General features: G+C 34.4%; 1 protein-coding gene across 6 annotated transcripts in view; it reads right to left on the minus strand.

The window, feature by feature from the left end:
* Positions 1-320: 320 nt before the first annotated feature.
* Positions 321-20,987, minus strand: part of TRAPPC13 (trafficking protein particle complex 13) — a 43,718-nt gene continuing 23,051 nt past the window's right edge. For 3 of the 6 annotated variants that reach the window (XM_032336113.1, XM_032336118.1, XM_032336117.1), the window contains exons 5-13: positions 17,655-17,782; positions 14,824-14,896; positions 13,277-13,321; positions 10,110-10,127; positions 8,030-8,163; positions 5,717-5,915; positions 4,464-4,564; positions 1,865-2,015; positions 321-1,741 (exon numbers count right to left, since the gene is read on the minus strand). In XM_032336113.1, coding sequence (XP_032192004.1) covers positions 1,634-1,741; positions 1,865-2,015; positions 4,464-4,564; positions 5,717-5,915; positions 8,030-8,163; positions 10,110-10,127; positions 13,277-13,321; positions 14,824-14,896; positions 17,655-17,782 — 957 coding nt within the window. In that variant the 3' untranslated portion in view covers positions 321-1,633. The remainder of the gene's footprint in view (positions 1,742-1,864; positions 2,016-4,463; positions 4,565-5,716; positions 5,916-8,029; positions 8,164-10,109; positions 10,128-13,276; positions 13,322-14,823; positions 14,897-17,654; positions 17,783-20,987) is intronic. The other 3 variants (XM_032336114.1, XM_032336116.1, XM_032336115.1) reach the window with 3 other exon arrangements.

Raw genomic sequence — 20,987 nt, forward strand, 5'->3', positions numbered from 1 at the left:
AGCTGTTATGATGCTATGTAAAACTTAAAAGGTCCCTTTTATACAAATGACATTTTCATTTAATGTACCAAACTGTTTAGCTAATTTTTATAATATGGTTTCAACAGATCCCAAGATGACATTGGCTAACCTTTAGTTAGAGAATGGATAGTGTCTATCATAAAAAGAGACTTTAACCATTATATGTTACTTTAAAATCTGGAACAATGAAACAGAAGGTGTTCAGTCATGAGAAGATGCTTAAAAAACATTCAAAATACACAGTGCAGTGGATATAAAGTTTTATAATTTAATCAATCTTACTCATTCGGGAAGAAAGATTTCAGCTTTATACTGCTTGCACTTTATTTTGCACAGATAGTTCGTTATTAGTGAAATTTAAGGGGCAGATTTCATTCTGAATATAGCTTTACTCTGGACCAAATAATTTGTCATGGCAATAAATAATTATGCATTTAAGAAAAACCAATTTTTGTATTTGACTTCATGCACTCTAACATTTAAGCAATAATATTTACATCCTTGAATTTCAACTTATGAAAATAAGTTTTTATTTAACAGCATACGCTTTCTGTTTCCTTACAAAATATTAAAACTTATTATATTCATGTTGCAAACTTGTTTATAATCTTAACTTTCTGTTTTGTTCCTGGAATAAGTAAATCACTGTGATTACATACAGAGACAGTTTTATAGTATTAATACATGATTTAGAGTTCAAAACCAAATAGCAGAAGGTGGAAATCATTTAAATATGCCTTATGAAAATAAGTGGCTTATTTTTCAATGTGAAAAAAACCCAGGACTTTTTGGCTTAGAATTAGGAAATTATCAGGATTCTTGGTTAAAAGTTAACAGAGTAATCAACAATCCAAGAAATTAAACCCATTCTGATCTGCTGTTAGCAACTGAAATTTAGATGTGTGTTTATATGTAACCACAAACATAGGTATGTACAAAAAGAATAACTGAAAACTAAGGAGAACTCATACTGTGTTAGTAACATAAGGGTACATGAAGATTACTCTAGTTGTCTTAAGCTTTTTTTGCTGACTGAAGAGTTAGGAAAAAAACTGGGGCTAATTGAAAAATTTTAAATGAAGTATTATAAGAATCTGAAGTTCTAAACAACTGTATCTTTTAGATCAAGGTTAGTAAACTATGGCCTAGGCCCAATCTGGCCGGTTGCCTATTCCTGTAAACACTGCTTGTTCTTTTTGCCTCCTGGCTGCTGTCCCACTACAATAGCAGAATTTTTTCAACAGCAGCCACATCTCCTGTGAAGACAAATATTTAGTATCTGGACCTTTACATAAAATGTTTGCTAACCCCCCAATCCAGATAGTTGCTAGGGACAAACAGCCTTAAATAGAGAGCATCAGGAAAATGAAGTCCAATGGTTATCTAGAAATGGAATATGCTGAGTGAAGAAAATGTACAAATGTCCATTCAGAATATAACTCACAAGATAAAATCAATAGATGGTTCTTTTCAAAACAAATATTTAATATTTTAACTTTGTCAGGAAAGAAATTTAAATAATAGGTACTTATTTTTGTTGTAGACTTGATCATTTCACAAAGGTGACAAAAAAGACAGTTCTGTGAAATTCCATGAAAAGCACTGGAAATCTTCAGCTCTCCACTTTAATGGCTGAAGATACCACACAGACCTGTGCGATGTCATCATATTCATATGTTCTCTTTAAGAATGTGTCTGTTAGTCTTAAGCCGGAGACACTCTATTGAGAGAAAGATACAGGCATGAATTTTCATACATTGGTAATTACCAGAGAAATGTGGAAAGAGTCAATGCCCATGGGTTAACATTCCCAGATACCAAAATGAGTGAAAAGAAAGCGCACCTGCAGTCCCTGTACTGAAGACAGCAGAGTAAGGGCAAGGCAGAGAGAAGAACTGGGATGCAGCTTTCCAAGCTGTCTTCCTGAAATGCCACACCAGTGGATAGAATTGGTATTGCACATTTCCAAAACCAGATCCATAGTCCTTTCACTGCTGGAGGAATCAAAAAGACAGGAATAAATCTTGTTCCTTTCACAAAGCGGTACTTGGTATTTCTTCCACTTAGTGCCAATGAATTTGTTTTTGGGGTATCCAGGAGAATAAAAAGCACAATCAGAAATAAAAAGCTACAATGTAATTTTTATTCCACTTAAGACAGAATCAGGAAAATAGAGAGATGGCATCTTCTAGGGTTTAAAGTGGCACTGAGATTGAGCTGCCTGTCTGGGTATAAGCCTTCTGGTTCTATTACTGAATCCTGGCCCCCTGGTGCTGATCTGTTAACAGCTCTGCCATTTCTCTGGGAGACTTCCAGACATCTGTGTCTACTCTTGCTGCTATATTTTCTATTTCTGTTAGGTACTCTACAGGAAAGAAAAAGATAAACTGAGTCTTTTTGCTATTTAACTTATGTTTCTTTAATGCAGATAACACAGAAAATGACAAGATTTCTAAGTAAATATTATTCAGGTTTGTTCACTGGTCACATGAAAAGACTGCTTCTGCTTATAAATGATATCACCAGTTTAGCTTAAACATGTTTAAAAAAAAAAAACCTGTCAACGACAGTATACACACACATTGGTTTTTTGTCTTTTTTTTTTTTTTCTTAAAAGATTTTATTTATTTGAAACACAGAGAGAGAGAGAGAGATCACAGGTAAGCAGAGAGGCAGGCAGAGAGAGGGGAAAGCAGGCTTCCTGCCGATCAGAGAGCCCGAGCCCGAGGCAGGGCTTGATCCCAGGACCCTGAGATCATGACCCAAGCCAAAGGCAGAGGCTTAACCCATTGAGCCACCCAGGCGCCCCCTTTTGTTTGTTTTATTTAAGTAACCAAAAGGCTCAAAGTAAAATATAGGCCTCTGCTCTACTACCATTTCTGGCTACTTTCAACTGTTTTAGCTCTTTTTTCCTTCTAGTTGGCTCCTTATTTTGGCCATTAATTGATTTGCTACACCTCAAACTTTAAGTAAACAAAAAATCCAAAAGCACACCTATACACACAGTGTCTTCACCCTATGCATGTTGCTGTTTAGTGAACTTCCATGATGTGGCAGGCAATGCATTCCCAATGCTAGGTAAGACATGATCCCTTCTGTTGAATAATGCATAATCTAGTAAGGGAGAGACTAAAAATTATAACAATATATGAATGTCACTAAAAAAAACGATAAATTTGCTAGGACAGAGGAAGGAATGATTAACTGTGCATGGGAAGGTCACTAACTTCAGAGGGAGAAAGGTATTTTTGTAATTCTGAAGGATAAATATTTCCTATGGAGTGCATATGGAATTTTAAAAGAGTATACATTCAAATTATGTGGGATAGGATTCATTCCTGCAATAATTTCAAAATGCCCCAACAGGTAATATAAGCTTTACCACAAGTGATAGGACTGGAATTTAATCCTTGGCTTTTTTGGCTTCAAAGCTCTGTGCTCTTTGCATCCCAACAGCTAGATTATATTCTATTACAAGGCCCCATTTTCTTTTTTTTTTTTTTTTTATTTGTTTATTTGACAGAGAGAGATCACAAGTAGGCAGAGAGGCAGGCAGAGAGAGAGGAGGAAGCAGGCTCCCTGCTGAGCAGAGAGCCCGATGTGGGACTCGATCCCAGGACCTTGAGATCATGACCCGAGCCGAAGGCAGCGGCTTAACCCACTGAGCCACCCAGGCGCCCCAAGGCCCCATTTTCTAAACTATGACTGATTCTTTATATTAAATTCATAACCAATTTTTACCTTCTTAATGCTAAAGATACAGTTCAACCATAAATGTAACTCAGAAAAATCTATCTTATTACATTAAATCTATACTGTATTATTCCATAAAAATGTGACTTGTTCAAGCTTTTAGTAATTTTTTTTTTAGATTTTATTTTTATTTATTTATTTGACAGAGATCACAAGTAGGCAGAGAGGCAGGCAGAGAGAGAGGAGGAAGCAGGCTCCCTGCTGAGCAGAGAGCCCGATGTGGGGCTCGATCCCAGGACACTGGGATCATGACTGGAGCTGAAGACAGAGGCTTTAACCCACTCAGCCACCCAGGCGCCCCCATGCTTTAGTAATCTGAAGTGTGAGGAAATGTAAACAATGAAAAGAGCATGGACTCTAAAGTCAAACAGACCTGGTTTCAAAGTCTGGCCCCATCTTCTCTAGCTCTCTCAGCTAGAGTATGTCACTTTACCTCTGCGTTGGTTTTCTCTTGCATAAATTGTGAATAGTAGTACCTACCTCATAGGGGACAATGCATGCATGAAATAAAATACAGAAAATGCCAAATAAAGTCAGACCTCAAAAAATGTAATGTATACAGCTACCAGATGAACTTTATAGTATTGAACGCCACCATCAGAGGTGGTTTCCATCAGCATACTCAAAAGACTTTAATTCTTTGATGTAGGTGAAGAGGAAAGGCACCCATCCACAAACACTGCCATTACCTGCAGTTTGTTATTTTACAGGTAATATGAAAAGGTTCTTCTAGGTTTACGGTATCTGGGATTGCCTCCAAAGACAACCTAACATCTCCATAACCTGGAGCCTAAGAGAAAAAGCAACAGAGTTAACATACATCACAAAACCCTTCCACTTTAATAAAGGTACCACACTAGCACATTTACTCAACAGTTGTTCCATTTCCAAGTTGATGTTTAGAGAAAATACTTCCCAATCATTCTATTGTTCCCCATTCCAACTTCTTCTGCTACTACTGCCTGTAGAACAACACTCTGGACCCTGACTGGGTTTGCTGTGATTACTCCATGTTCAGTAGAGATCAAATGAATCTGATAGGTAAATAGTAAAGAAATTTCAAGAGGTCTGAACTTAAATGGAGGCTTTCCGAAGATCCTATAGCTTATACATATATAACTCTAAAAAGGAAAGGTTGTTGCCTAGGCAGATAGAGTAAAATTGCTTTGAAAAGATCCCGGAAAACAAACAATGTCCGTCCACAAGACACTCAAGCAGGAAGAGACCATAGAAACATCAAAGCTTGGAACATCCATAGCAAGATGATAGCTAAAACAGTTGTATTTTTAAAATTGGCTTGGTGATAACTTCTGCCCCCCCCCCAACTTATTACTTGAAATAATAAGAATGACTTTTAAAGACTATATCCCAATAGGTAATACTCAGCATAAAAGGAACATTCTGTAGCGTACTCTCACTAGCACAAGAGAAAGGACTATAACCATCCCTATTTTAAGAGCAGAAATTAGGTAAAATATTCAAGTAATGCTTACAACTTTAACAGGACTCACTTTCTGAATTTCAGACAACTCAGATTCTCAAAGTCTTTAAACAAGTATGAATTGAGTTGGTGAATGTAGTAAGTCCAAGAGTTTCAAGACATTGCAAAAAAACCTTCAAAGTAGTAGAAATCAGATGAACAATGAACATGAGCTACCACAGGAGGGAAAAATTGGTGAGCAGTAACTTAATTTCTATTTGGTAGAATAAACAACCATGTATTATGGATAAATTAACATCTGAATATTTTTCATTCATCTCAATATCAAGTTTCTGCCTAAAGAGCAGTAAGATTTTTAGTCTTTTATCTCTTATTTACTGGTAATATTAATGCCTTTTAGAGCACTGATTTTTAGTGATGCACCCAGGAAAATTTAAGCTGTTGTAACTATCTACCCGCCCAAGCACCAAAACCCCCTCCAACATTTTTTTCTAGACTCACCATTCGCTGAAGTTGGCTGGTCTGTAATCTTCCCCTTTCACCTAGATTTGTTTTCCACACTATATCCAATTTTCCAATTACTGTTACTCCTTTAATGATGCCTGCTTTTTCTGCAAACTCCTTCTTGGGTTTTAGGCAGTACAAATATTGGCGTGTATCCATTGGCTGCAAATATGCTCTGGATCCAAACGTAGTTACACTGAGAGAAGTGGAGAGAGAGATGGAGAAAATTCTCAAGAGTTTTTTTAAAAGAAAAACCATGGCTGTGATTGTTCCTTTGGATAGGAAGTGAATGATTTACCATCCAAATATCTTAAATAGAACAATTCAATGGTTTCAATACAAATGGAAGTGGACCTGAACTTAGAAGATTTATTCTTCTTTAAATTTTTCAGATGATATGGAAAAATCTTTACGTTCTTTATAATAGAATCCAATATATTACCTAAAATACTAGATATGTATCAATTACCTGGAAAAAATGCAACAAATCAAAACCTAAAGTATTCTGTCCCGTTTCTCTATAATTAAAAAAAAATAGTTTAGGGGCGCCTGGGTGGCTCAGTGGGTTCAAGCCTCTACCTTCGGCTCAGGTCATGATCCCAGTGTCCTGGGATCGAGCCCCGCATCGGGTTCTCTGCTTGGCAGGGAGCCTGCTTCCTCCTCTCTCTGCCAGCCTCTCTGCCTACTTGTGATCTCTGTCTGTCAAATAAATAAATAAAATCTTAAAAAAAAAAAACAGTTTAGAAAATGTACCATTGTAAACAAAGTGATCATTTTTTAAATGAACTAAAAGATCAGGGAAAGACTGGAAAGTTACTGTTTTCCTCAGTGGGAATATGGAAGGCTACAAACTTTACTGAATTTAACCATAATAGGATAAAAAGTAAATGTTTCTTTCATTCTTTTTTTTTTAAGATTTTATTTATTTATTTGACAGACAGATCACAAGTAGGCAGAGGCAGGCGAGAGAGAGGAGGAAGCAGTCTCCCTGCCGAGCAGAGAGCCCGATGCGGGGCTTGATCCCAGGATCCTGGGATCATGACCTGAGCTGAAGGCAGAGGCTTTTAACCTACTGAGCCACCCAGGCGCCCCTGTTTCTTTCATTCTTGATGAACAAAATCAGGTACTTTCTCCAGCTATTACCTTCTTATCTGTATTAAAGTCAACTTTATATTTATTCCTCCTCTTTTAAATCACCTATAGAAAGATACATGTATTCATTTTTGCAGAAAAACTAGATCTATTCCTATGCCCACTTCTTTTGATGTTCACAGAATATTTTTTTTTTAAAGAAGTTATTATTTATTTATTTGACAGAGAGAGCGAGTGAGAGAGGGAACACAAGCAGGGGTAGGGGAGAGGGAGGAGCATGCTTCCCGCTGATCAGGGACCCCAATGCAGGGGTTGATCCCAGGACTTTGAGGTCACAGCCTGAGCCAAAGGCAGATACTTAACCGACTGAGCCACCCAGGTGCCCCTTGACAGAATATTCTTAAAACTCACCCTTCATCTTTAACCTTACTAATGTCTCCATCATTCCTTCCCATGCCTCAGTTTTATCATTTGCAGGAAATATAAAGAACAGTTTTAGATTTACCTCACTGAGTTATTATAAAAATTAAAAGACTGAGTGCTTCCAAGAGTAAAACATAAAATGCAAATGTCTAGGATCTTTTTATTTTTATGTGGAGGGAGGAATGAATAGGTAAAGCACAGGATATTTTTAAAGCACTGGGACTATTTTGTATAATATAGTAATGGTGAGTACATGTCTTTGCATTTGTTAAAACCCACAAAATGTAGGACATAAAGAGTGAACCCCAAATTTAAACTATGGACTGTAATGAATAAAAGTATCAATACTGGTTCATCAACTGGAAAAAATATGCCACATTAAAAGAAGGTATAAATTATAGGGGAACTTTGAGTAGAGAGAGGGGCATGTGGGAACTCTGTTTCTGATCAATTTTTCTGTGAACATAAAACTTCTCTAAGAGGGCACCTGGGTGGCTCAGTCAGTTAAGCGTCTGCCTTTGGCTCAGGTCACGATCCCAGTGTCCTGGGATCCAGTGGCACTTGGAGGGGGGAGGTTTCACTGCTCAGTGGGCAGTCTGCTTTCCCCTCTACCTCTCCCCCTGCTCGTGATGTCTCTCTCACTCTTTCTCTCAAATAAAATCTTAAAAAAAAAAAAAAAGTCCCTAAGAAAAATAAGGTCTATTAATTAAAATACAAATTATAAACCATCTAAGAATAACAAGTGTTAGAAAAGTTCATATACTTAAAAACAAAAACGTTATAATTCGTATTTACCATTCTCCAGCTTGGCTGACTGAGTTTAATTCTGCTACATTGTACATTATAGATGGTTCCAATGAAACTTTCTCCATAAACATGGGTGAGGTTGTAATATTCTGAATCTGGGCTTCCAGAAATACTTCATCAGTCTGAGGATATGAAAAAAATATCCACCAAAGTGTAATGGTATTTAAAATATTTACCTCAACAAAAATATCTGATCTATATGAAGAAAAATATTAACCACAACTGTGATTAGTTCATGCCTGCAAATCAAAGTTATCATAATTAATGCAAGAAAAGAAATCTTCACCCTAACATAATTAACAGGGGGAAAGTCAAGGGTTAGTTAACTGATAACTTGTCAAACAATGGATAGGGGATAACTACATTTTTTGTAGCAACATCCAAAAATAATTATTTTACTGGAATTTCATTCACAAGATATCCTAGTTCTTCTAGTAAGTCATTAATATGTTAAAATGTCATTTAGTAAGATGAATATACCTGTGTACCTATCATTTCAGTGACATGTTAATATAATTAGGTCTTCATTATAATATTCTATCATAATATAGTTTCAATGGTCATATTATTTCAATTTAGAAAGTATAAAGACCACCAGTACAGTGAATAATCAGTCTATTTTATAATCTTATAGGATTTAACTTTTCAATTAAAGCAATTTGTTAGTGGCCATTAGTGATTTCTTGGTTCATTTCAAATGTACATTCAGGGCAAAAAATGAATTATAGTTGACAGTCATAGAACTTTTAAATCAAACACAAGGTATTCTGTAGCCTTAGAGACTAATGCTATTCAGCAATATTTTAATGAATGGGTAATTTAAATATGTACTTTTGTATAATTTTATTTCCTAAAATTTAGGAATTAAAATTGAGATTTATATTAAACATCCTTCTTTACATGTGATTTGGCTTTTTTTGTATATAACTGAAGGGGAACACAGAACTTGGTTCATTTTCTAAATGAATCTGTATAAAATGTGACACAGTAAGGATATGCAATAATTATTTTGTTCAAAAATTTCAGAGTAATATATATAAAAATAAATTTAAAAAACAAGCTATGACCCAAAAAATTTGGCACTGAATAAACGTTTTAAATATTAAATCCAGGAAAATGGAAATCATTTCCAAAAATATAATGATGAAGTTATAATGTATTATTATCTAAACTAAAACAGATTCTTTAGTTCTTGGCACATGTGCTCAAATGAAAATTGAAATATAATGATTTATCAATCTAAAAGAATGTGCCACTTAAAAGCATTATCCTGTTACTTTTTCCTCAAAAAAAAAAAAAAGTAAATATATCCCATCAATCCATTGCTTTAAAAACAAAATTACCAACAGGCCCACATTTCAAATTTTAAAATGCATTTTTCTGCTTAAATTTAGAAAGAGCTTAGATAAAATGGAAGAAAAACAAGCAGCATAATGGAAAATTAAGTTAGTTTAAGTTAGTACAAAGTAATTTGACACTTGAAAATTAAGAATTCTGTGCTACAGCAGTCAATGTTGTTATCATATATTATATGTATGTATACAGTCATATATCATAAGCAAGTGCTGTTTATATTAAACAGAAATTTGAAAATATGACTTTAGCCAACTTGGGAACATTTGAGGTTCTTCTGTTTACTAATGTCAAAGGGCCAACTTTACCTGACCCAGACATAAAACTAAAACCACTGTAAAGGTAAATTTCAACTAGAGAGTTTACCTCAAAGAATTAAAAGTAAAGAATCTTATTTAAGAAGATGTTGAAAAATCCAAGGCTATTTTTAACAAGGTTCACATGCCTCTTTTAAGAAAAACCCAAACGAAAAACATTAAAAATGAGAGCATACTTGTTTCAGTATGATAATTTAATCTTCAATTTAATTTTTTCCCAAAGATAATCAATATAATATAAAAAGTATAAATTAGATACAGCTTTTAAAATCACATATGTGGTATTTCATAACTAACTTTGTTTTTCCACTATGTTTCATAAAGAAAGATTAATTAGGCAGAGTCAAAAAGTGGTAAGTAAGAAAAGCATATAAATTTATAATAAAAAATCAAATTACCACAGAACTGAGGTCACTCTAATGGAAAAATAAAAAAGAAAAATTAGAAAAATCAGAATTAAATGTTAAAGAAAAAGAATAACTAACTTTAAAATAAAATGCATTTTGCATTTTTTTTTAATTTTCTAAACAAGACAGCATTAGTAAAACAAAGAAAGTAAACAGAAAGTAACAAAGGAATATGACATTTTTCTAAAAAGGTGAAACTACTATGGTTAAATGAACGAAGAACACTACAGGTGAATATTTAAACAGGAGCAAATATTCAAGGACAAATTTGGGTGAGAAAGGTATAACCCATGTCTTTCTAGTTCTATAAATTCTTTACCTACACCGTAATTCTTCACGGATTACTTAGGATGGCTATAAGTTCTCTTCTACAATCAGAGTAGATATACACTGTATTGTACACCTTTCCTAAATTTATCTAATAATGGAAGCATTTTTTTCAAGAAGCATCTTCAGTGACTAGAGTTCCATGCATTATACTTCAGGAAATGCTGAGCTAGACCACATCAGACAACTGAGAGTTTATTCTTTTCTTGTTAATATATTTTATAGTTTGTCTTTTTTTTCATATATACTTCTAAGGCTACTTATTTATCAAGGGTCATCTCAAATGTTGCCTCTCTTGTCCAACCCATTGCTAAAAATACTTTTTCATCTCCGATGTTCCCAGAATCTTAAGTATACTTTATGATCAGGTGGTACTTACATTGCATTTTTGTCATGTTTGTTTCCTCCACTAGATCTAAGTACCCTGATGACTGGGAAGGTGCCCAATTTATATTTAACTTCTCTCTACTACCTGGCATGGAGCCCTATTCCCAGCAAGTGACCCAATGTTTGAACCTAGTTGCTAATGTCACCAATCTTCTTTCCTATTTTATAAGACGGCAACAAAATTTCTCATAACAAACTTGTTTTCCTTTCAGTGATTCACATATTGCTAGAATTATTAGAAACAGAGTAAAAAAACATGTTTGAGACAATTGTGGGGCTAATAAAAGTCAATGTGTAAGAACTACAGCACAAAGTAATAAACATCACCTACCGATATGTGTGTGGTTTATGAACTCCTATAATTTACCTGAATTTTCTAGTTGGGGTCAATAGAATCTGCTTGGCCCTATAGGCTGAATAGTATTTGTTTTCTAATAGGTGATACCGAATATCTTAGAGACCCTAAAAATACTATTTGTTTACTGCCGGCTTTTAAAGAAATATCTATTTTCAAAGGTTCAGAATTTTACATATTTTCTTAGTTGACATTTGTTGGCAAAGATTACAAATTTTGTTTATATATAATGTTAACTGAAGAAAGCAACATTCTGTTACTATAATTATAAAAACAGTACTAAACATAAGTTAGTAAAATCTGAAAGAGAACATGGATTAATGAAAAGCCCATTATTTTTTGGTGTGGTGGAATTGTGGGATTTTTTTCACCCTTCCTTTTTGGGGAGTATATCACGTTTATAATATTATTCAAGGAATAACAAGTAATTTTAAAAACTGCAAAAATCACTCTAAATATTCATGTTATACAACTATTTGACAAGTATCTTAATCTACCACTACATTTGCAGCAAAGAAAACCTAAAATAGTTTAATATGTGCCTTCTTAGGAGCCAATTATAAGGAAAAAGACCACCTACAGCACTGTTTGTTTCTAATCTGCAAACATATATACTCTTGCAAAATAGTTACTTATCTTCCTTCATACTATGGATGCACTCTTTCCTAGCAAAACAATAAATTAAGACCACTTAAAATTTAATAAGCGGAATAGCTATACTATAATTAATCAAAAGTATTCCAGTAAAACAAAAAAGGCAGCATACACATGTAGTATGGCAACTCCCCTAGCCCTGAAAAGAAATGTTAACTCTAAACTAGTAGGGGGAGCTAGTAATCCCCTTGAGGAGACTGTATCTTCCCATGAAATATGCATTTTCTTTACTTATGTACTCCATATTCCATGTGCACTTGTAATTCTGCTTGGAATGCCTTCACTGATTTGACACTTTAATGTTTCCAACATCTATTATTTCCGTACTCCACTCCAGTTACCCTTCTCATCTTCTCTGAAGACTACTGTAAAATCTCAGCCCTAGACTTCATGCAGTACTTCAGATTCACGACATATACTATACTAGGAAGTTTTATTATTTTATGCACTTTTTTTTTTGTCCTAATAGTACTCTACTGCAGGTAAGATTCCACTCTTGGTATGCCCATCTGTAGTACAAACTATATTGAATAAAAACTCAGATGCTGATGGTAAAAATACATGCAAATTTGACATAGGACTACAAATTTCTGATCATTAACTTTAGAGTAATAAAAACATAATTTTCATTTCAAAATACTGTATTTTAATATTTATCACTGTGGTAGGAAAGACATGACTTTTGCAGGAGTAATGGGCCCATTAGGAAATCGTTTTTTTCTGGAACTCTAGAAGCCAAGATAAAGTAGAATTTCTACTTTACTTTTATTTTATTTTATTTTTTTTTTAAAGTAGAATTTTAAGAAAGAAATCCAAACAATAAAACCTTCTTCCTACGGCAAAATCTATTTTATCTCTTTTGTTCAAATAGAAGATAGGTTATCTTCTACTCTCTAAGTTACCGTATTTTTATTTTTGCCAATCTTGTTTATTCCAAAAAGTACTTCTAACCATTCACTGAAGTTAATGAACAAACTGCAGCTGACACACTGATTTCCCAGGACAAAGAATTTAATTTACTGAGTTCTATTTGTCAATATTTTCCAAGAATATTAAATGATTTTTGCAGGGTTAGATTGACTACTTCAGAATCACAGTGTAAATATTTAACAAATTGCTATGGTTTTTAGATAGTAACAATACTCATTAAGTGGAAATTTAGGGCAATGATTTAATGAAAGGGGGTGAAAGCCTCATGAAATTAACAAAAATAAAATTCAAGATACACTGATTCTATATAATTTTAAAACAGCATATTAAAAGATCTACAATGAAATTATTCTCTTTTGATTAAACTTGAGGCTCATTTTTCACAAGTAATTCACACTCTTCTCAGCAATTTACTTCAACATGAAATGAAATGTAATACATCAGAATTTTAGTCAAGTAAGATCTTACTTTTAATCTGAATTCCTATTAAGTGCTAAACACTTACCTCTGCATTGTAAAATTTGGTTTTCACATCCAATGGTTTGAGAACCTAGTCAAATAAAGCATATCAATCAGAGGAGATTATCATTTATTTTTGTTTATTTATTTTAAATCACAGGGTTATATCTGTCAAAGGCATTTTCTAATTTTAATTGTAAAAAGCTTTTTTAATAGGTATGCAATATTTTTGCAAAAACAACAAAAAACCCAAAAAACTAACCCAAATGTATTTATAAAAGACAACCATCATTTCTTAATTGGGTAATAGTCACATGAGTTACATGTGTGTTTACTCCATAGTATTTTTGTTATACTGAATATATGTATTTTATGTATTTTTCTCTATATATTTCACAAAAATGTTTATTAAAATAAGTGCATAAATCTTTTATTTTCTTTTAAAAGTCATGCAAAATCTTAAATGAGTGATACAGCAAAATTTTTTCTTTTAGAAGTTTTTTTTTTGAAAGTTTTGTTTTTTTCAAGTAATCTCTACACCCAACATGGGGCTTGAACTCAAGACCCCACAATCAAGAGTCACATGCTCCACATAATGAGGCAGGTAGGTGCCCCAAAATAAATCTGGGTACATTTAATAATTTAATTAATTCCTTCTGTTAATACTTTTTCTTCCACTTAAAAACAGATAGGTATGAAAAATACATATTGCATAATATCTAGATCTAATTTAAAGGGTTATATGTGGTCATCTCATCCCTAAAACCACTAAAACCAGTGGTTTTAACTATTTTTAATCACAGAGTGAAAACTCTGTATAAATACAAAACTCTACATATAAGTTTGGTGACTCATGGAATCCTGGAAGGAAGCGTGGTCCACTCAGCCCAAGTCAATTATCTTTCATTTAAATATTTCTTTAGAAACTTGATATGATTTATACTTAATTTATCTGGACTTTGTACTCCTTTTATCCCTCTTGTATATTCTTGTGAGTTTTGTCAAGGTATAAAAACAGGACAACTGGGGTGCCTGGGTGGCTCAGTGGGTTAAGCCGCTGCCTTCGGCTCAGGTCATGATCTCAGGGTCCTGGGATCGAGTCCCACATCGGGCTCTCTGCTCAGCAGGGAGCCTGCTTCCTCCTCTCTCTCTGCCTGCCTCTCTGCCTACTTGTCATCTCTGTCTGTCAAATAAATAAATAAAATCTTTAAAAAATAAATAAATAAATAAATAAAAAACAGGACAATCTTTTTTGGATAAAAATCTGTAAATGAGGGGTGCCTGGCTGGCTCAGTCAGAATAGTGTGCAAATCTTGATCTTGGGGTCATGAGTTTGAGCCCACGGTTGGATATAGATTACTAAAAAAATAAAAAAATAAACTTAAAAAAATCTTCAGGTGAAATATTACACTGACAATGATAATTTCTCTGCTTTTACTTAATTTAGTCTGACTTTAGATTTCTAGTACTATGACAAATGCAGACATATGAAGCTATTTGCTTTATTTGGAGGCTGTTTTCCCTGCAGATAGATAGGAATAACTTCACAAGGGAAAAAAATCTGTAAACTATTTACACAGTCACATTTAATACCTGAAATTTGAAGAATTTTCTAAAATACATTTTTTCTCCACCCTGAGTTGTATAGCTCACTGCACACACCAAGCTGAAATGGAAAGAAATCTCTGAATTATCTTTGATTTTGTTTAATAATAAAACTAATACACCTCAATTTTACTCACAAATTTGGAAAATATTATAACCAATGGTGTAAAAGCGTAGCCAAATGAGCCTAGAGTAGGGAAAAAAGAGTTTTAGCTCTTTTTATATTTACAAAAATATAATTCAATGAACAAGAAAGCTTTGATTAGCAAAATTAAATATACAATAGTGAAATATATTTCCAAAACAAATCTGAAAAATCAAATAGTTAAATGTACAAATTAAGTTTATAAAATTTAGAAGAAAAAATATAAATTCAAAAAAATTCTAGGATGGGTAAAGACTTTTTAATATAAATGGGCAATGGAAAGGAAAAAAGTCATAAGTGTATAAACTGAACAAATCAAAATCATGTTAAAACAAAAAGCAGACAAAATGGGATAAAATACTTCTAATGAAATGAAGAGAAATCTCATAAGCAAAACATTAGTATCTTGCTCAAAATAGGAGGGAAGGATATATAGATAGATGACAGTACCATAAATGGCTAACAAAAAGGTGAAAACATTCAGCCTCACAAGAGGTCAAAGTAATAAAGTAATGAGACATATTTTTTCTACTTCTTAAGATTTAAAAAAATTTCTTTTACAGGTGTTACCAGGATTTGTGAGGGGTTAGAGAAAGTGACTCTCTCTACACTGCTAGTGGTTAAAAGAGATTTAGAAAACAAGTCTTAAGTAAGAGTCTTAAAAATGCTTATATGCTCCTATGGTAAACCCACTATAAGCAGTCTACCACAGGAAATACTAAGATGCTCAGCACTGTATTATTTACAACAGCGGAAGACTAGAAACAATCTAATGTCCAATTAGTAAACAAATTAAAGTATATGATGGTCCAAGCACATAAGATAAAACTATCTCAAAAAGAATGTTTTCACAGAATATTGACTCAAGTGGGAAAATGTTCACAGTACACTGAAAAAGATAAAACCATGGGTAATATGATCAAAATTTTGAAAAGTATTATTTATTTATACAAATATGTTACATAAACACACATAAAAAACTAGAAAATCATATACTAATATTTTAATAGCAGTTACACTCAGTGGTGACAAAACAGGAAATTTAATTTCTCCTTTTAAGTTAAGTGTACATAAGCCAGGTACTAGGGATGTAGTATTGTTCAAAATACAGTAACTGTTTTCAAGTGCTCACAGTAAAAAGCAGTATAGCAGGGTATGGATTTTTTGAAGCCAGATTTAGAGTTCCACTTCTTATTTACTATTTAATTCTACAAGAGACTCATCTTCTCTAAAAGGAGGTTTTTACACATTTAATAAACTTCAATAAACTTAAATTCTTAATAAAATTTGATAATTGTAATAAATATAAAATTTAAATAAAAATAAAATAATTTAATGAATTTCAATAAACTCTATTTCAACAAGTACTGACCACTATTCTCTGCTAGATCATGAGGACACAGCTGACTTCATGGAACTCGTACTCTAATGGAAATGACAGGCGCAAGTAATTAATTTTAAGCAGAAGACTAAAAAAATGACAAGTTATGGATGCTATAGAATATATTAAAAGGGGTATTTAATTTAGTCTTGGAGGTTAGGAAAGCTCTTCGAGAAGTCATGGTGAATCTGATATATGAAGAAGTGGAAGTAAGCTAAACAAACGAACAGAGTCATTCCTTAAGAAGGGAAAAATTTATCTCAAGTCTTGGAGGAGTGTAAAGGAAAGAGACTTCCAATATCACTTAGTATAAAACAGGGAGGAATGAGAAAAGGTAAGAACTAAAGCAGCTCATACGGATTAGGTTCTAGAGAACTTTGTAAAGCCAATACAAAGAATTTTCTATGGATAGTGGTCGGTCACTGAAGAGTTAAGTGACTTATCCAAGAACATGTAATTAATAAATGATGGAGCTGAAATTTGAACTCTTTAAATTTTGACTGCAAAGCTCATACCAACCACAGAATATATACTAAGAAGTGCCTACAAAAGAGATGTCACCACAATGAACTGATTAACAGCTAATATTACACACTACTTTAAGCCAAGGAAGAGAGGCAAAATGGTGACATAAGTGGAGATGAAAAAGGTGGGATGACATACAGTTAGTAAGAATTAACAGGACTTTGTAAATTTATTGTATGTGTAAATGGTAAGGCAGATGGAAGTTTAAAATTATTTAGATGGCTGTAATTTTCATATCTGCCTCTCAAAGAAAAATAGAGGATTCACATTCATATGCCAGGAATACAGAATTTGATATTTTTTTTTTTTCTCAGAGCTTATCTTACTTTGGTTCTTTATTTCTGAATTCTCAGGATAGAATATATATACATAGTTAAACACAGAACTGAAAAGTTGTACAGAACTGAGAAGCTGTAATTTAAAAATAAACACTATTAATGTCAGTTTCTAGCATTTCAAAAAATAATTAACATACATTTGGTCAGAGTGGTGCCTGGGTTTTAAAAATCTGCATGGCTTTTTATTTTTTGGATAAGATTGTCTGTAGTTGCAAACATGAAAACAGAAATACGGGAAAATAAATTAAGTTATTTTCCCCTAAAAAACAAACATTTTGTTTCAAGTCTATGATAAGCATGTAATCCTGCAACATTAAATTCCTTCTTAAGTAGGTTCATAGGCTTGATACTAAATGGACATAAAACAAAAATTTCAAATAAAGGCATACATAAGGAAAAGCCTTTGAGAACTAGTAAAATTAATCCTTACATGTGTGTTCCAATTTCCTTCACTTCATGGTGTATGACATCATCAATACAACAATCAGGTTTAAGTTCAGCCACTGCAGCATTGGAAGCTGAAAGATTTAAACGCTGAGAACTTGTCTGAAGATCAGCCTTGAAAAAAAGAGATAAAAAAAAAAATCCAAATGAGACTGGGTACCTACAGGGTGAGGCTGGATATGAGTGAAAAGAATAGGAGATCAGGAACAAGGAAGAAGGGCCGATGCGGAGCAACACTTCTTAGTGTCAGTCTTTCTACCACAGCTCTGCAGCTTAAAACCACATTAATGGTTCATACAAGTACACCAAAATCAAATAAATAAAATCAGCCAGGAAGTAGGGGGAATAGGTAATGGAATATGAACAGTACCAAATGAACACAACCACAATGGGAGGGAGGGATGGGAAAAAAAAACTAACCTAAGGAAGCCTGGCTAACAAATGCTACAGACAAAAAGAATGGCACGGGGATACTGCACTCTAGCTAGTACGTTTGCTTGTATTAGCAATTCTGCAACTGTTATGGGCCTACCACAACCAAACAAAAAAATACTATGGATAGTAAGAGAGAAGTTTCTCCCCTCTGGAGAAAAAAAAGGTGTAAATGAGGAAAGGGAGAAGAGGCTGCAATGAAACTTTTGGTGTTGAGTTGGTTTTAAAACATACATACAGATGGATAATCCAGAAACAAATATAAATAGATGTGCACACATGTGCTACTATAGAACACTAAAAGATAAATTACTATTCAAAACAATGTAAGGTGGGGCGCCTGGGTGCCTCAGGAGGTTAAGCAGCTGCCTTCTGCTCAGGTCGTGATCCCGGGGTCCTAGGATCAAGTCCCGCATCGGATCTCAACCTGAGGCCTGACTCCACAGTAGGCAATTAACAAATATGTGTTGAATACTGAATGAATGAATGAATGAATGAATGAAGTTATGATGAAATTTTGAGGCAAATGTCAAGAAATATTCAGAAACAGTAAAGACCATGTTAGGTAATGGGGATTGGGGAGGTTTTTGCATAAAAGCTTGGATTCTATTAAGTCTCTGTTTCTTTTTTAAAAACTAACAGGTTTTCTGCAGTTAATTCTAATCTAACATTCCTAATGCTAGGCAGTGTGAAACAGGATATTTATTGGTGCTATCTCTTTGATCATTATGTTGTTATAAAATAGTAGGAACTCAAATTTATTGGGCTCCATCTATGTGCAAGGCCTTGTTCTAAGTTCATTATTCATTTAATATCCACAATCCTGAAGTAGGCAGTCATACTATTCCCATTTTATAGACAATAAAACCACGGCAGAGGGAAATAATAACTTCCCCAAGGTTATACAACTAGTAAGTAATGGAACTGAGATTAAAAATTCCTTAAACATTTTAGAAACCTGAGAAGAAGGGATTAAAAAAAGAAACACTCAAACCCATGGGCTTTCTGTTCAGTATGTTTTCCTCTGTGTCATTTTTAAAGTATTAATGTATTTTAATGCATATACAGCTAAACACTTTCATCTTTTTCTTTTTTTTTTTTTTAAAGATTTATTTATTTATTTATTTGTCAGAGACAGAGGGAGAGAGAGCGACTGAGCACAGGCAGACAGAGAGGCAGGCAGAGGCAGAGGGAGAAGCATGCTCCCTGCCGAGCAAGGAGCCCGATGCGGGACTCGATCCCAGGACCCTGGGATCATGACCTGAGCCGAAGGCAGCTGCCCAACCAACTGAGCCACCCAGGCGTCCCTCATCTTTTTCTTTTTTGCTATTATAAATAATTCTGCACCAAACATTTATTTTCTTATTACCTATTATGTGTTTAGGGAAAATAGTGTGGAGAAATGGAAGACTGGCTTGGGATAGGAGAATTTTTTTTTTTTTTTCCCAAGAACTATTTGACCTCGGGCGCCTGGGTGGCTCAGTGGGATAAGCCGCTGCCTTCGGCTCAGGTCATGATCTCAGGGTCCTGGGATCAAGTCCCGCATCGAGCTCTCTGCTCAGCAGGGAGCCTGCTTCTCTCTCTCTCTCTCTCTCTCTCTCTCTCTCTGCCTGCCTCTCCGTCTACTTGTGATTTCTGTCAAATAAATAAATAAAAATCTTAAAAAAAAAAAAAAAAAAAGAACTATTTGACCTCACAACCCTGAGATCCAGACCTGAGCCAAAATCAAGAGTCAGAAGCTTAAACGAGTGCACCCCAGGGGAATACAATTTAAATTTCAGGGTAAGGGGGCACCTGGGTGGCTCAGTGGGTTGGGCCTCTGCCTTTGGCTCGGGTCGTGGTCTCGGAGTCCTGGGATCGAGCCCCGCATCGGGCTCTCTGCTCAGCGGGGAGCCTGCTTCCCCCTCTCTCTCTGCCTGCCTCTCTGACTACTTGTGATCTCTGTCTGTCAAATAAATAAATAAAATCTTTTAAAAAAATAAAATAAATTTCAGGGTAGGGTCTATGCTGCAATTTGGATGAGGAGAATTTAGGAAAAGGGTAAGGAAGAAACAGAAGGAAGCCTTTCAGATAAGTTAAACAGAGTCAGCAAAACATCTTAAATATGAGAGTTCAAAGGTGTCTTCAAAAGCCATCAGAAAAGAATTTTTTACTTAGCAAAAGCTGAGAAAGACAATTATTTGTGGAACATAAGGAATAGCATGGAGGACATTAGGAGAAGGAAGAAAAAAATGAAGGGTGGGAATCAGAGCGGGAAAGGAACCATGAGAGACTCTGGACTCCAGGAAGCAAACAGGGTTTTAGATGGGAGAGGGCTTGTGGGGGATGGGGGAGCCCAGTGATGGGTATTGAGGGCACAGATTACATGGAACACTGGGTGTCATACACAAACAATGAATCATGGAACAGTACATCAAAAACTAAGGATGTACTGTATGGTGACTAACAACATAATAAAAAAATTAAAAAATATATTAGTGTAATATTTTTAAAAAGGGAAAGAATTTTTTATAATTAAGGGATTTATATTCAGGAATAGAGAAAATATATTTTCAAAGATCTAGAATAAGCTTCAAGAGGATAGAGGCCTTGACTATTTTTTTTTTTTAAGTTTAGTTTTGTTTTTTTTTAACAGATTTTATTTATCTATATGAGAGAGTGAGTGAGAACACAGAAGCAAGGGGAGCAAGCAGGCAGAGGGAGAAGCAGGTTCCCAGCTGACCAGGGAGCCTGGTGCGGGGCTTGATCCCAGGACCTGGGCACACGACCTGAGCCAAAAACAGACACTTAACTGACCAAGCCACCCAGATGGCCCGACTGTTTTCTTTCCCTAGCAACTATAACTGTGCCTGGAACACGTTAGAAATAGAAATTCTTGGGTACCATT

This window comes from Mustela erminea, chromosome 3 (assembly GCF_009829155.1).
Source record: "Mustela erminea isolate mMusErm1 chromosome 3, mMusErm1.Pri, whole genome shotgun sequence".
NCBI classification, from domain to species: domain Eukaryota; kingdom Metazoa; phylum Chordata; class Mammalia; order Carnivora; family Mustelidae; genus Mustela; species Mustela erminea.